The sequence below is a fragment of the Laetiporus sulphureus genome, assembly GCF_001632365.1.
Source record: "Laetiporus sulphureus 93-53 unplaced genomic scaffold LAESUscaffold_4, whole genome shotgun sequence".
Classification (NCBI taxonomy): Eukaryota; Fungi; Basidiomycota; class Agaricomycetes; order Polyporales; family Laetiporaceae; genus Laetiporus; species Laetiporus sulphureus.
The window spans coordinates 1,071,246-1,087,706 of record NW_024468513.1 but is presented as its reverse complement, the minus strand read 5'-3'; the positions used below and the strand labels follow the sequence as shown (position 1 = coordinate 1,087,706).

The following is a 16,461-nucleotide window of genomic DNA, read 5'->3' as shown; positions in this document are numbered from 1 at the left end:
TACCTGCCTTCGCGACTTCCACAACGCTCTCCTACGCGACTCCCTCATCATCGACACCGAGGCTGGTGCCCGGATCTTGCAACTCTACCAGGCTCTCTTCCATCGTCAGCTCGCCGACGCAGCCGTCCTTCTCGACGACGACGCACTCATGGACGAGGTTCCGCACACCCGCCCGCGCACGGAAGGCGCCCTCCCTGTCGGCATCGACGTGCAGGCTGCCCTGACTAAGGCTGTCGAGGACGGCGTTCGTATGGCCACGTCAGCCATCAACACGCGGCTGTCGGCTATCGAGGCCCAGCTAGTACGTGGGCGTCCGCTGCCACACCCTCCTCAGGCCCCCGAGGGACCGCGACCCCAACCGCCAATCCGTACTGGTCGACAACGTGCCCCCGCCGCCGACTCCAGTGCTGCTGCCCCTGCAGCGCAGCCTACAACGCAGCCTGAGACGCAGGCCCCGAATGCCCAATCTATGGCACAGGTGGCCGCCAAGAACCGCGAGAAGTGCTACGTCCTTCTCATTACTCCCGAGCAGCATGCCGCCATCGAGGCAGGGGGTACCATGCCCCAATGGTATGCTAAGGTCCATGCACGCCTGCGCGAGACCCCCGCGTGGGCCAAGGTACGTTTTCTCGGTCTTCGCTTCGCTGGACCAACCAAGGTCCAAGCGGCGTTCTCGCATGATTCCCCGGATGCACTCATCAAGGAGTGTCTCCGGCCCATCCGTCATCTGCTGGGCGTGGTCCCACGTGCACCGTCCCCTGCACCGGGCCCTCGAGAGCAGGCATCTGTCCCACAAGACTTCCGCCCTCTCGCCCCGGTGACTAAACTTTTCATTCCGAGCTGCCCGCTCCGTCACCCTGACTCGGGAGACATGCTCACCGAGGAGGAGATTCTGGCGGAGCTCCGCCGCAACTCCATGTTTTCCTCCGTTCACTTCAATGGTCTTCCCGGCTTTGTCGTTCCCCCTGAGCACCGTGAGCAGCTCGGGAAATCCTCCCTTATCATTTCTATTGAGGATGTGCACCGCGACTTCTGCGCGCGCAACCTCCTTGGTCGTGACAACCGCGGTGACGCCGCTGGCTTTATATGGTTTTACGGTTCGCGCCTGATGGTTAAGAAGTCGAAAGATCGTCCCGTATTCCGTCAGTGCACTCGTTGCTGGCGCCTCACACATCTCGAAAGTCACTGCAAGAAGCGGGCACCGGTGTGCCGCTTCTGTGGAAAGACTACTCACACGTCCGATATGCATCGGCAGGCCTGCCTTGTCTGCAATCATGAGGCTCGCCCGGCCGACCAGCCTTGCGAGTCTGCTCACTATTTCTGTGTGGTCTGTGGCACCAATGGTCACAATGCCGCCGACACCACCTGCCCTGCACGGAAAGATTACCGCATCCCCATCTCGCGCACCAACCCCTCATCATGAATATCACAACCGCGCATTTGAATGTGGCCTGGTCTAATCCGCGAGTCCACGGTTTCGTTTCTTCCACTTCCTACGATATCTATTTCCTTCAAGAACCGTGGTGGGGGCAAATCGGCATCGATACCCCCCATGGCTCTGAGTCAGGCACTGTTGTTTTTGGTCACGTCAATGTCCGGCCCTACGGCCTGGACGCTTTTCATTTCCCCTCAACCTCTGCGCTGCCGCGACCTCGAGCCAGTATCCTGGTCCGGCGCGTACTCTTAAACACTTACCATATATCCATGCGTACCGACCTGGTGTCGGACCCGGATGTAGTCGTTCTTCATTTCGTTTCCCGCTCTGATCCCACCCATGATTTCTTCGTGGTCAACTGCTATAACGAAGGCTCGCGAGCCCAACACCGCGTCCTGCCCACTCTCTATGACATCCCTTTCCCGCCACGAGCGAACCTCCTTGTCACCGGAGATTTTAATCTCCACCACCCCCTATGGTCGTGGACCGGACGGGCCTCCCGCTCTGCTTCCACTGCCTCCACCGCCTTCGCGGGGTGGCTAGAGCGCGAGTCGCTCGAAATCCTTAATGACCTCGATCAACCCACCCACATGGTGAATGGTGACCTGCTCTCGGGCACCATCATCGATCTGGTCTGCGCGACCTCCAGTGCACATTTTCACATTCACGGAGTCGCTGCTACTCCCACACCCTTTGAATCTGATCACGCTCTACTAACCTCTACTCTTTCTCACGTTGCTCACCCCGTAGACGTTGATCTTGGCTTTCGAGTCGATGTGTCCAAACGAGACGACTGGAACACGTGCCTTGCCCGCGAGCTGGCGCTGTCCCCACCGCCGGCCACCTATACCACCAATGACGACCTCGAAGCGGGCGCTCAGGCTCTGCTGCGAGCGATGTCCGTGGCCTGCCACGAAGTATTCCTCCGACGCACACATGCTCACCGGGCCTCCCAGCTCTGGTGGAACGATGCGTGCGACACTGCCCGCGCAAATGTCCAGGCGGCTCCTACTCGTGAGGAGAGGCGAGAAGCCAAAGCCACACTATCGGCCACCATCCGACAAGCTCGGAAGGATTGGACTCGGGAGGCGGTCGCGCGACTCCAGCACACCGACCCCTGGCGGCTCGCCTCCTGGACCAAAGGAGTGCGGGCACCCCCACTGCCTGTCATCCGAGTGGACGGGGAGACTGGCTCTCTCCCTGCCGACGCGGGTCGTCTACTCACACGTTTTTATTTTCCGGCGTCTCCGCCCTTGCCTGATCTGCCTCCTCTCTTTACCTCTACGCCTCCGGCAGCGCGCCCGGACCGCCCCCTCCTTGTCACTGAAGTAACTGCTGCCATTGAGGCAGCGTCTAACTATTCAGCGCCTGGCATCTCCGGAGCGTCGTGGCGGCTCCTGAAATGGGTCTGGTGGTCTGGTGCGCGTCATGCTCTTTTTCTCTTTCTTTCCTCTTCTTTGCACCTGGTTTACCTCCCCGCCCCACTTCGGGCTGCGGCAGTTGTGTACTTGTCCAAACCGGGCAAGGCGGATTACACCGCACCCAAGTCCCACCGACCAATTGCGCTCTTAGAAACCTTGAGCAAGGTCCTCGAAAAAGTGGTTGCTGCTCGTTTCAACTTCCAGATCGGTGCTCACAATCTTGTGCCCGGCTCACAGTTTGGTGGGCGGGGCCAACATTCCGTCGTGGATGCCGGAGTCACTCTGATGCACCGTGTACGCACCGCCTGGGAAAACGGTTTCTCTGCTACCTTACTGTGCATGGACGTCGAGGGCTATTGCAATAACATCCGCCACGACGTCCTTCACGCTGCGCTCCTTTCTATGGGTTTTCCCACAAATGAGGTCCTGTGGACCATGTCCTTCCTTTCTTCGCGCACTGTGCAGCCCAAACTCAATTCAGAGATGGGTCCATCATACCACGTCGCTGCGCTCGGCATCCCACAGGGATCGCCTCTGTCGCCAGTCCTCTCTACCATATACTCTTCCCCGCTGTATGCGAACCTTGATCCATTCGCGCATCCCCAGCAGTCTACGGCGGGCTACGTTGACGATTTTGCCCTCCTTATTGTTTCTCCCTCGCTGAACGAGAACACGGCCATCATCCAACGCACTCTACCGAGTGTGGGCACCATGCTTCACCAGCTTGGGCTGACCATTGGCATGGCGAAAACCAAGCTTATGCACTTTACCTCCCCGAGACGCTCCCTTGACGTCAACCCTCCCCTGCGGGTTCAGTGGGATGGGCGGGATATCACCATACAACCTGCTTCATATCTGCGATGGCTCGGCATCTGGTACGACTGACGCCTAACCTTCACCCACCACATTCGGGTCATGGCAGCCAGGGCTTCGTTCCGTGTAGCCGCTTTCCGCATGCTCGCCAACACACAGCGAGGCATGACGGTCGCGCAAGCCCGCTTGCTATACCTTACCACCATCCTTCCCGTACTCACCTTTGGTAGCCCCGTGTGGTATAACCCGCGGGGCCCACGCTCACGCTTTCAACCTTTGCAACAGGTACAAAACAACGCACTGCGGTGGTTCATGGGAGCATGGCGGTCTACCCCCCACCACGTCCTCAACCTCATATCCAGCGTCCTGCCAATGTGACACCAGCTCGACAAGCTCAACGGCCTTGCCGCAGCTCGCCTCCTCACCCTCTCCGAGTCCCATCCAGTGACCCACTGCCTAGCGGCCAACCGCACTGCCCACCCGCCCAACTTCTCCCTCCTCAACCCCGCCATCCCAATCCACCACGGCACCAGCGCAGTGGATGTGCTCGAACAAACCCTACCCAAGCGAGCGGCGCACCTTCTCCCCTGGTTGCAGCTGCCCTGGGACCCTGCGCACCCGTGGGGTGAGAGGGTTCACGTCTGCGTCCCTCCACCTACCAAAGATGGCTCCAAGGAGTACTTACGTTCCTTTTTCTTCCCTCTTTTGCATTCTTCCATCCCCCTACCCGATGCCCTATGGGTCTTCACAGACAGCTCCCAAATCGCCCAGCCTGACCCCACCCTGTGGAACTGACGAGCAGGTGCAGGTGCGTGTATCATTCACCAGGGTGCGATAAAGTACGAGCGGGCTTGGGGCATGGGCCACCAGGCTGAGGTGTACGACGCAGAACTCTTCGCAATGGCAGCGGTCGCCAGCCGCTTTGCCGATTTTCTGGCGACCTACCCCATGATTAATCACACTTACCTCTGCGCGGACAACCGCGCTGCCCTGTCCAATGTCCTGTCGCTGCGCCCACACAGTGGCCAGCCCTTTTCTCTTCGCTTTCGGGCACTTCTCGCTCCTCTCATGGAGCAATACCCACTTCTCAACATTTCTTTGCTATGGGTTACCGGGCATACGGGTGTACTGGGTAACGAGGTGGCGGACCGGCTAGCCAAGGAAGGCACGTCCCTACCCGATAGTGTCCTACCCACTTTGACGTAGATCCGGCGCTGGGCGCGCGAGCGAGCGACCACTTCCTGGCAAACCGATTTCCGTTACGCCGATCGACCCACTGCCATACGGTCCTCGTGGCCGTCCCTGCCTTCCCAGACGCTACACCCTGTTTTCACTTCTAAATATTATGAACGCGACGTCGAAGCCAGGTTAATCCAAGCCTTAACGGGCTACGGCTACCTGGCCCCTTACTTTTCTTCTCAATTTGGGACGGCGGGCCCCGCTCGTCACTTCCATGGCGCACCCTGTGTATGCGATCTAACCACCCCCAGCACCCGCACCCACGTCATGATGTGCTGCCCGAGACACGCGCACGCACGGCACCTGCTTTTCCGGAACCCCAAGCCCACCCTCCTAGATTTACGTCGGCTTTGGCACCACCCCACCGGCCTCCATCGCCTCATCGCTTTCATTTCTACCACACCCGCTTTCTCCACCGCGGCCCTCGCGCCCCCGGACCCTGGCTGATACGCCTTACCCCCGCGGCACTTCTGTGACCAATCCCTTTATTTACTCATAGTCTACACGTCGACACTTCCTCGTGCGGTTTCACTCCTGTATTTACACCCTTCCAACCGCGCATAGTGCGGTATAGAAATAAATGTACAAAAAAAAAAAAAAATTTTACTTGCCGTTCAGCTAGGCTCATAAATCAGCCTTCGTACAGGAAGACACATGTACTTTACGATCCTGGTTAGGCTCTGACTCGGACGTGATCTGTTCACACCTTTATATCCGCTCCTACTTAGGTAGTCCTACACTCAACTTGTACCTAAACACACCCCCGACCGCCTTCGGCGGTATATAAATTGTATTAAATTTTTTTTTAAAAAAAACTCACCGTTCAGCTATGTAACGCAGTTTGTCCCATCTATTTGTTCTTATTTGTCTCGATCGATCACTTACCCTTTCTGCCTGTCCTACATTCGACGTCGTTCCGTACGTTTCAACAGGTTTCTACTTCTCGAAACATGAGTCGCGCATCACCAAATTGCACAACACTTGCTCATTCACGGAGCACCATTGAAACATGATCCCAATCCAGGAGAATGCAACAGATCACGACTCTCTGCGTGCCATCGCAGATGCCGTCAAGACACGGCACGGCTACATTAACCTACTCGTGAACAACGCAGGCATGATGATAAGCCACCAGCCGAAGCTCCTGAAGTCCGACGAGGTGAGCATCACAGAGTATCGAAAGCTCCTATGGAACTACAAGATGGATGAGACATTCGCAAAAACGTTCAAGGTGAACGTCGCCTGCGTGTAGTTCTGTGCCAAGGCATTCCTCGAGTTCCTGTGCAAAGGCAACGAGTGCAACATCGAAGATTGTCATGATCTCGAGCCTTGCAGTGCCGCTGGCTTTTCCCGGATCCCATCGGGCGTGCCTGCAACGGCTGTCCAAGTCCAATGGATGAATATGTACAACCACTCTGCGAGACCTGAGACTCTCTATACTCTGTATTAGACGTGTCTATGAGACCACTGGAATAAAAGAAATAAAGTACAAGTAGGCTATGAGAGAAAGAGGGGCATGTTCAGTGAGTATGTGTACACTACAGTCACAATGATCCTCAGCCACCGTATGCATGACCTGTTTTGTTCATGAGAATATTTTAAAGATGATCAAAAGGAGAACCATTGTTTGCTTATATTTTTATCAATGACAGTTTCTAGAATTATTTTAACTCTTATCAACTAAAATGTGCAGCAGACATTTTTGATTGAAATCAAAATAATATATTGAGTTTGGTCAAGGTAATGTCAAGCAATGAATAGAAATTTGTTCACAGTTGACGGTTGCATAGATTTATTGCTTCACATTATTATAACCAAATTGAGTGCATTATGTTAATTTCAATCACCTATCTTTGCTGCATAATTGAGTTAATAATGATTAAAATAATTTGAGAAGTTGTCATTGACAAAAACATGAGCAAACTGTGGTTCTCCTCACAATCATTTTTAAAATATTCTCATGAACAAATAGGCTGTGCTGCCTGTGATGTCAGCCACCCAAGTGTCAATTTTTTTAAAAAAACAATTTACAATTTATATACTGCTGAAGGCGAGGACCCCCAAAAATCCCCCAAGAGCCTAGATCCCCGAGACCCCCCGAGGGGGTCTCCGACGTGAAATGTTTGATGCTAATGCCCCAAATCTGACCCCTGCAGTCAAAAATGTTGGATCTAAAATGACCCCATATGGGAATGTTGTGGGCTCAGGTTCGATCCCGATTGACCCCACAATCTCCAGTGATGATGGTGTTCTGATGATTTCTCACGATTTTCTCGATTTATCTACGATTTTATTTACGATTTATGCAATTTTATACGATTTTAAACGATTTCTTACGATTTCTTTTTGGAGGTTCGATCCCAAATTGACCCCAAATTGCCCCCGTTTAGGAGGAGGTTCAGTCCAAAATACCCCACTTCGGACCGTTTTCGAGACCCCATATCGAGTCCCAGCAGGATCGAAGCTCTTGGGGGATTTTCGGGGGGTCCTGCAGCGCGGGACTACGTGAGGTAGGGGCGGAACCTGGCGGAACCCATGTGTCAAACGAGATACATAGTACATACGAGATCCGATCGACGCGGTTGGGGAGCTGAAAATGCTTATGTAACTATTACAGTCGCACTTTGAGACCCGGGTAGTACTGTCCACTCTTGCGGGTCTTGTCAATACTGGACTCTTCAAACACTTCCGAAAAGAAGGTTTGTTACACTCAATTGCTTCCCCAATCCAAGCTCAATTTGCTCTCGTCAGGGTGTGCTTGCCAGGTGCTGACGCGTGCATATAACCCGTTGTGAAAGAGACGCCCGTCGCTTTTCGCTTTTCCAACAGACGCCGCATTCAGCCTTGCTGTATTTAGTCAATGTTTTTTTCGCATGAGGAACCAGAGTTCTAACCGTTCCTCTATGTAGTTGGCTCCTAAGGTGCATTGCGCCACGCATGTTCCTTGACGAGTCAGACAGAACCTGTGCTTGGTCAATATTAATTGGGTACAAGTTTTCCGTCCCACTCGCAATTTGCCACGGCGCTGTCGCTTCTCGCCTCCTTGTCCCTCCTTGCCTTGTCCCTCCTTGCCAGACGCCGCATTCAGCCTCGCTTCTATCCTCGCTGCAGCCATGTCCGCGAACGCATCATCGTCAAAATCCTCCGATGCATTCAAACCATCTGAATCTTTGAAGGAGGAGCAAGCTATACCTCATCTCGGGATGCTGGAGGAGGACGATGAGTTTGAAGAGTTCTCGGTAGCGGGTTCGTTCATGCGTTTCATTCTCGCAACTTATCCACTAACAATTGTACCCTATCCGAAGATTGGGACTATTCTCAGACAGACCTGGCTCATCTAGGAGGAGCAGCCCCGGGGGCGGCAAAGTCTGGGGGCGACAAGTTGTGGGAGGACAACTGGGACGATGACGATATTGAGGATGACTTCAGCGTGCAGCTTCGGTGTGTTATAGCGGCTCATATTGCTGACATCAAGGTTGACCTTGCATCTGTGACCACTCTGATAGGAACGAGCTCGCGAAGAAGAGCCAAAGTGCGAGCGGAGGTCCTGAGCCAATGCAGCATTAGCGGACGTACACCAGATTAGACCTCCCACCCCGACATTTCCGTGGATGTACTTCTCTTGTAGCTGTGTATACACTGAATTCACGGACGATTCATCGCACCAGTTTACCACGCAGCACGTTTCTTTCTTTTCCAGGACAGCCAGGTATCCCACTTATTGGCGATACCTCCGAGGCTCCGGAGGCATACTGTCGAGCGCATGATTTCGGCGACCTGTAGCCACATACTTCGAGATTTTCAATGATAACAGTTACAGCAACTGGGTCACTCGTGGCTGGCACGCGTTCACACTTAATATACGGTGGACACGAGTGAACTTCTCATCCGCTGCGTATGTCATGTATCTATCTATTGACTCTGCTTCCTATGAGGATCAGACACTGATTCTTTTAGCTGTAGGTCACACGATCGATCCATCCTACCTTTCAGGACGACCCGGTGAACGGAGATCGTACTTCCTTTCCTGCGCTATCATACGTCGTCTTCCTGCTCCGTCATGAGTAGTTTAACGTTTTGGCTCCTAAACACGCTCATGGCGCCATCTGCAATAGAGACGCTGTCGCTGCGGCGCTGAAGAGTGGTCAACTTTCCGGTTACGCAGGGGACGTATGGAATGTACAACCCGCTCCGAGAAATCACCCCTGGAGGACAATGAAGAACCCTCTCGGCAGAGGAAACGGCATGCCAGTGCCTCACTACTCGGCACGACGCTGGATGCGCAGTCGATATCCCTGTCTTGCTCGCTTCTTCTAGTGTGCTATACTTCTATGCATGGATGATATATTGTGACTCGCTCATGTGCTCGAGCCATTGATGTCGACAGACGCACCGGCGTCGTTTCGATGATGTCCGACTCGGAGACAGGTATGACTTGTCCTTCGCTGTCACTCCTGCTAATTATGCCGCTACTCAAAATAGTGCAGCGCACATTCTATCAGCGGGACCCGGGTGGCCGGCTTAGCCAGAACATCCATGTCCGCACGATGGTCAAGACTCGTAAGGATGTAATAGCGACGAGGATGATGCCAAGATGTACAGAATCAAGGCTCATTACTACCGTGAGATAAGTAAAGGGACCTAGGTATGCTCACACGATCTCATGTGGAAAGAAAGTCAGGCATCCCATGTAGATACAGAAAGACGACTCGAAAGATGTTCAAGTTCCAAGTTGCTGATTGAAACAATCCACGATTGAGCAAGCACGGCTTCTGTTCATAAAACCAGCAAGGGTAGATCCCAGCTCCTTATCCACCAATCAACGTCTTCGAACACAGACATACGAAGCGGTGCAGATTCAACGTATAGAGGATCGCGTCAGCAGTGGTTTCGAGCGAAGGAAACGGGTCCAGAAGGCGAAGCAACTGCGGTCCTATCTGCGGCTCCTTGCCGATACAGCAGAGGTGGTCATCAAAGAATGGGAGATCGAGGAGCAGACCCTCCAGCGGAACGATCCCATTTGCCGTCGCCTACGTTGTTTGAGGCGCGCCGCACTTTCATCGGCGCATGTGGCATGGGCATCGATCTTGTACACGATCCCATCGTCCGGATGACCGAAGTTATAAACTCCTACTTCGTGTCGCAAGCTTTGCGTATTGCTGCAGAATCACGCATCGCTGATGTTCTGGACGGCGCCGATCCGGAAGTAGGCATCTCAATCCAAGATATCAGTCGACAGGTTGGTATCGATGCGCAGAGTCTAGGCATGTTTTCTGCTTGTATAAACTTCCATGCTTCTGATTAAAGAGGAAGGACGCGTCCTTCGCTGTCTTTGCACCATCCACATCTTCGCCGAGGCGAAGGTTAACTATTATGTGAATAATGCAGACAGCCAGCATCTTGTCCGCAATGAGCCTCTGAGATGCTGGCTGTTGACACAGTGCGCCTCACGATTTTGCCGCCAGCCGATCTGTCTCGCTAAGGTTTCTCGTGACTAGGTGCATGGAGGGATATATGGCCTCGGATAAATTGCCAATAGTCCTTTACGGTTCGCTCGACAAGCCTTCACCAAAATCCGCTTTCCAGGAGGCCTATGCCACAGATAAAGGCTTCTGGGAATGGCTTGAGCAGATGGTCGAACTTCCCGTGGCCCCTCGACCGGAGCGAGAAATATGGAGAACCGGCATATGGGAGTTTGGCTCAGGGCCTGTTCAGGCCCCTGCCGTGTTTGTTGGTGAGTCTGCATTTCAACATTTGCGATGCAGTCTTAACGGATGTCACCAGAATTAGCGTGGTTGTCGACGTGGGAGCGGGTATTGGTAAATTGAGTCATTTCGACTCGTATTCAAGTTGCGTCAGATTACTGAAACAGCACTATGATGCCCTAGGTGGAATGAGCATGGAGTTAGCGAAGCGGTACCCCAAATTACAATTTATCGTTCAAGATCGCGCAATGGTCAGTCAAGAAGCTGCGGCAGTCTGGCAGAGGGGAACTTCCGGAAGCATTGTCATCAGGGCGAGCAGAACTTGTCACCCACGACTTCTTCACTGAACAACCGACGAGAGGTGCAGATGTGTATCTGCTGCGCCACATACTGTATGTACACCCGTCGTGCCTGTTTTCAGCGCACTAATCTGCTTCAGTCACGATTGGGAAGATGATGTCTGTGTCACAATTCTGTCGCACGTTCGTAAGGCAATGGGCCTCTACTCGCGCGTCCTGATAGCAGATAATGTGATGCAAACCACGGTGGGCCCCAGCTACCTGAAGTCAGCGCCGTCACCGCTGCCAGCGAATTACGGATATGGACATTCATTTGCGAACATGCACGACCTGCTCATGTTCACAATGTTCAAGGGAGGAGAGCGCACGTAGAGGAGTTTAGCATACTAGCGGCGCGGTCAGGGTTACAAATGACGAAGATACACGAGTGTCGCGGGCTGACCTCTATTACGGAGATGAGGAGAGATGATTATACGGAGTAGTTCCAGGATTGTTTGAACTTGATATCGTTGGCTATCGGTGTATATAAGCTGATCGTATGCATGTCCAAATAAAGGGCGCGGCCCCGAAGCGTCTTTTGCTGCCCCAAATGTCGCTTAACTGCTAAGTTTAAACTAGGCGGCTGGAGATTGAAGATATCGGCTGTTACTGAACATGATTCTGACCATTTAGTAGACACGAGTAAAGGTGCATGTTGCCAAGGGGGAAGGTAGTTGAGTTGCCTGCAATACTTCACTTGTCTTTCAGCTACCGACACATTTACGTGTGCGCGTACGGAACCAGCACTTTCAGGTAAAAACAAACGACCCTTGAGTTGGCGTCTGACTTGAGTCGCAAATATGCAGCACGTGTCGCATGCACCAGAACGTGCAGTGATCTGCGTCTGTGTCACGCTGTCCGCTTGCATGACATTTTTAAACATACAGGCTGCGCGGGTACCGTGCCAATCAGGATCAGGTTCGTGATGGAGAAAAAAAGCTAGGATTGATCTGCCCCAATCGAGGTACGTATAAAAAGCGCCGGCGCTCTTAGTCAGTCCGGCCACTCATCAGTCGAATGTCGCCATGTAATCATCCTTACTCGCTGTATGAAGATAATAAAGGATAGGAGGTACTGCTGACAGATTTATCAGTTTTGCGAGCAGTACGGAACAAGTGCATCTGAACGGTTGCTACTAAAGAATCCTCAGAAAAGAGCGCCCCTCGACAGTCTCTGCCGTGGATTGCACTCACCACATTTTGGATTGTACAGCCATGTTGGTATAAGGGATAGAGTATACGTCCTACAGGAAGGATGCGGCATCGTTCACTGGACGATCCGCGCGGGAAAGAGTTTGCTGCCAGAACACTTCTTTGGGATTGAAATCTCTGTACCAGCACGGTTCACGTCCAAAGACGCTCTTCAGCCATTCGTACTTCGCCTTTGTCGGCCGTTCACAGAACATTGATTTTGTGGCTGTGTATGCGATAGCGATAATCCACTGGCGAGGAATCCCAGGATCAAGAGCGTCGTCAGGAGTGGGAGCACCGTCGGGCAACACAGGCAGGTAGTATATGTGCCGAAACCTCGCCAATCTCCTCAGTTGTAGAACGCTGTGTGCGATCAGTCCCTCCTGGCAGTTGACCGCGCCGGCACTAGTGCGCGAAGCGAATTTTCTCAGCCAGTCTTCATCCACGGGCCATCCGAGCGCATAGTAACGATTGTGGTCACGAATCTCTGGAGGAACTTGAGGGTACCGCGCAGGCTGTAGCAGCTGCAGAGAGCACGCTTAGTATCGTCATAAGCACCATGGCATCGTGAATGAGCTTACCAGACTTGGATGAGTTTGGGGTTGGACGCGACGTAGAGGCGTGCCGAACTGCGACATGGTTCACGGGAATGCACCGGAAGGCCACAAAGACAGCCACGGCGGAAGAAGTGAAACCTTGCCGTCCCATTGATCGATAAGGTCGCACTTTATAGGCCGCAGTGGGTGCGGTGTGGAAAGCTTGCCTATCGCGGACAACACGTGGAACCTGCCACGTTCCGTTCTTCCGTTGTTTGTCCTTGCAGCTTGAGTGCGCACTCATTTGCCCAGGGCATGTCACATGTCACCATAGCTCATACCTCATACTCGACATCGTCCGAAGGTGTCATACAATTAAGATACATACCACTGAGCTAGCAGGTGGAGCCCACTACATTATGCATAGATGACTCGCAATTCCTGAGGCAGACCGAATGCCATTCGGTGTGTTCGGTCGTGAGGGCCGTCGTAGACTTTCCCAAGATACTTGTGACAGACATGAGCACATATCTTTTAAAGGCAGGAGTGTCGATTAGACGGCGACTAGACTACAAAGAAGCTCATGGCTACACCTTCAAAACAGCAGACCCGTTAGCCACGGAAACGACGAAACGATACGGCAACGGACTATTCTTCCTTCTTCACTTTATACGATGCTAACTGCTCCCTAAGGAATTTCTCTAGTTTAATAGAGTTCTTGTAATAGATGGTACCTTCTGGATTGTACGTGCGACAATTGTCGAACACCAGCTGTGCGTCGACGAGAAAGGCATCCAATGTAGGATACTGATTTGTTTCTAGCTTGTGCTCCATGGTGCTGAAGTCTGCAGACTCGTGACGATCTTATCCAATTGATCATAGACGAGATGCTTACCCATTGGTTGCTTGATGACTTCGTAATAATCAGCGACCTCCTCTGCATTGACAGGCTGCAGGAATGGCCATGCAAGACTGTGGTTCTGCAAATCAGACAGAAGTTTCTCCATGATGGTATGTTCCGCTCCTCTCCCTGTTGGACGTGCAGTGCTGCCGTGCCAAATGGATTAGCATTAGTCCTAGAACCGCATAGAAGACACTGCGCATACAGCGATGCCATTGCTGGTGTCCACCCACTCTCGCCTGCATAGAAGATGTCTGTGAGAAGGGCAAGCATCGCTCGACAACATCTTAAGCACGCACGCAACCCGGGAACATCTTGCGGATCGACAGTTACGCCTTCTGGGGCGTCCCCGCTAAACTGTGGTAGACCTTCGTATACAATATGGCTCCGCGACATTTCCCTGATCTTCGTCATGATTGCGTCTTTCTGCTGTGCGATGACTTCTTTCGTCTTCAGATAGTCGACCTTTGCCAACATTGTGCATTGCATGATCGTCCCTCCCTCGTAATCCTTGATATAACCCGACCAGATCGATCGGTCCAATGTAATCTCTTTCGAGAAACCCTGCTTGCGGAAGTATCCAACGGCGTAGTTATCTGCATAGGTGAGGAAGTACCACATATCCGAATACGTTCGGCGAATATGAGCTTTGAAATGGTCCATGAGCATCGAGCCGTATCCCTGCTCGCATGTCACTTGTGAGGGAGAAGGATTGGGGGGTTATAGACCAACCTTCACTTGATCAACGGATGCAGTGGCAAAGAAGACTATTTCCGCGAAGCCACGATGCGGGAAAGGCCTGTAACAGATCCCGCCAACAACCTTGTAACCGCGCTTGACAATCGCTAAACACTTCGAGTTTGAATCATATACGAGCCGAGCAATGTATTCGCGTGGCATCTTAGGTAGCTGCTTCTGGAACAGTGTCTTCAAGCCCGTCAGGATAACCAGTGAACGCGGCTCTCGGTCGTTCTCAACGTCAACAATTTTGATGACACCTTTCCTCAGCTCAACTTGGGCAGCCTTCTCCGGTTTTGAGGAAGGCTGCAGACCATCATTAGTGACCGCCCTGATCGAACTTATATTTGCGCACTATGCCGGATACAACACCTCCCGTATCAACGGGCACACCAGTGGCCAGACGAATCAACTGCCCTTCGTCCATCTTCTCCTCGACCTTGATCTTTGGCTCGTAGTCCTGCACACCGCCTGTGTGCCGATTCATTTCCGCCTGTTCATCCCCCGTCGGCGGTGCTATTGATGTTGGCGCCGTCCTCGCTTTCATGCTCATCGCCTGCTTACCACCCCGTTTCTGTCCCATCGGACGGTGCCCACGATCTTTTCCGGAATGACCAGCTGGAGACTTTTGGCCGCTTGTCATTTGAGCAGCCAAGGGTTTGTCCTCTTCGTCCTCGTCTTCATCACTGCTACTGAGAGACGAGAAGGACACTCGACGTTTCTTCGTCGGTGGTTCTGGGCCATCAAGCGCGTCACTCAGAAAGGATGACGCTGGCGATAGCAGGTGCCTGCCTGGCGAAGACGGCACTGTCTTGCATGTCTCAGATCACTGAAGTCCTTCGCGCATTGAGCATCCTCACCTAGTGATCCCAGGGCATCTGATATTGAGCTTTCTCGAGACGATGGAGGGATCTGCATCTGCCGCCGCAAACCGGAGATGTGGTCGTCTGTGTACGCAAAGTCCAGCAGTTTGTCCTCATCCTAACAAGAATGTGAACCGAGGGACACTAGATGCAGAGGCATTTGCAACTCCGCACCTGCGAATATGGTGAGTCACGGCCACTCAGTAACTAGCAATCTTGATAAATACGCGCATGAAGTACCTTCAGCAACTCGTCAGCTCGGACGGCAACACGACCTCTCCGGCCGAACTCCTCCGGATCAATAGAGGACTGGTCAGCGCCATGCTCGCTGAGGTCATGACCGCAAACACAATTCGACAGGTATGGAGGGGATGCATTGTCTACTTTCGAATGAAGCTCTGTCGAGTCCTCCGGCAACGTGTCATCTTGTGGTTCCGAGTCGAGAGTAACATATACACCGGGTGGTGGTCGGAGTCCAGGACATGAGGAACACGCGGTACACCTTGAATGCCGCGCGATCTTGACGGCCAGCTGCTCATCAGATAGACTGGGTATCTCATGCGAAGCAGGGTATAACGCCTTCATTGTCGCAAAGCGAGGTTATCAAGCCAGAGAACGGTCGGCGAGGAACGGTCGCGTTCGGCGTGCACGTCGGGCAGAACATTGTCACCACAGACACCGGACACCTCGTATCGATTTGCAGCTGAGCGCTTCCTTCTCAACCTTCCTCCATTCTAGGATCCCACTTTGCACTGCCCGCATTGCGTCCAATAATCAATGATTGAATATAGTGCTACAGCTCCTTCCACAAGGATCAATTTAGTGCATGAAAATTAAAGCACAATGCGGCATCAACTCGTCTCAATTGTCACAGAAGTTGCTATCATTCTTCGTCAAGAATTCCTGTCTCTACTTGCAAGACCACATCCCTTGTACACGCCGTTCATTTGACAATTGACAAACACCAATCAGACAGCCAATATATCATTCAATCAGTATTCCACCGTCTTCAGTAGTCAGTTTGTATGTCATTTTGACCACGCGTAAGCCGAACGCGTATGTGTATGGTATGCAACGGCGACTTCCACATTTCAGTAATATTACCTTGCGACTGCAAGGTTTCTCCCAGGTCAGAATGTAAGGCGATTTTTTACACAGGATTTTGTACTTGTTTGGCTCTGTTTAATAATGTTTCTCTCCATCGGCCTTAACGCCACCTCCCCCTCCCCCACACTCGATCCTAACACCACCACACCCCCTCCTCCCAAACGCACTCGTTATA

The 16,461-nt window shown here is 52.7% G+C and overlaps 5 protein-coding genes across 5 annotated transcripts; 2 read left to right on the top strand and 3 right to left on the bottom strand.

The window, feature by feature from the left end:
• Positions 1-7,783: 7,783 nt before the first annotated feature.
• On the top strand, positions 7,784-8,480 carry LAESUDRAFT_741307 (uncharacterized protein). Its single transcript, XM_040911133.1, has 3 exons — positions 7,784-8,154; positions 8,214-8,349; positions 8,415-8,480. The coding sequence occupies exons 1-3, from the start codon at positions 8,022-8,024 to the stop codon at positions 8,473-8,475; spliced, it is 330 nt and encodes a 109-aa protein (XP_040768730.1). The 5' UTR covers positions 7,784-8,021; the 3' UTR covers positions 8,476-8,480.
• Positions 8,481-9,886: 1,406 nt separating this feature from the next.
• LAESUDRAFT_809834 (uncharacterized protein) lies at positions 9,887-11,476 on the top strand (the record flags this gene model as incomplete). Its single annotated transcript, XM_040914168.1, has 5 exons — positions 9,887-10,151; positions 10,216-10,348; positions 10,407-10,642; positions 10,870-11,005; positions 11,053-11,476. 5 exons carry the CDS (start codon positions 9,887-9,889, stop codon positions 11,282-11,284), a joined length of 1,002 nt encoding a protein of 333 aa, XP_040768729.1. The 3' UTR covers positions 11,285-11,476.
• Positions 11,477-12,194: 718 nt separating this feature from the next.
• LAESUDRAFT_711386 (uncharacterized protein) lies at positions 12,195-12,779 on the bottom strand (the record flags this gene model as incomplete). The annotated part of the gene is made up of 2 exons (XM_040906828.1): positions 12,195-12,665; positions 12,723-12,779. The coding sequence occupies 2 exons, from the start codon at positions 12,777-12,779 to the stop codon at positions 12,195-12,197; spliced, it is 528 nt and encodes a 175-aa protein (XP_040768728.1).
• Positions 12,780-12,987: 208 nt separating this feature from the next.
• On the bottom strand, positions 12,988-14,869 carry LAESUDRAFT_789320 (histone acetyltransferase GCN5; the record flags this gene model as incomplete). Its single annotated transcript, XM_040913914.1, has 6 exons — positions 12,988-13,522; positions 13,573-13,724; positions 13,784-13,817; positions 13,878-14,259; positions 14,311-14,622; positions 14,672-14,869. The coding sequence occupies 6 exons, from the start codon at positions 14,867-14,869 to the stop codon at positions 13,326-13,328; spliced, it is 1,275 nt and encodes a 424-aa protein (XP_040768727.1). The 3' UTR covers positions 12,988-13,325.
• Positions 14,870-15,072: 203 nt separating this feature from the next.
• LAESUDRAFT_644198 (uncharacterized protein) lies at positions 15,073-15,764 on the bottom strand (the record flags this gene model as incomplete). The annotated part of the gene is made up of 2 exons (XM_040903841.1): positions 15,073-15,297; positions 15,420-15,764. 2 exons carry the CDS (start codon positions 15,762-15,764, stop codon positions 15,073-15,075), a joined length of 570 nt encoding a protein of 189 aa, XP_040768726.1.
• Between the last annotated feature and the right edge of the window lie 697 nt (positions 15,765-16,461).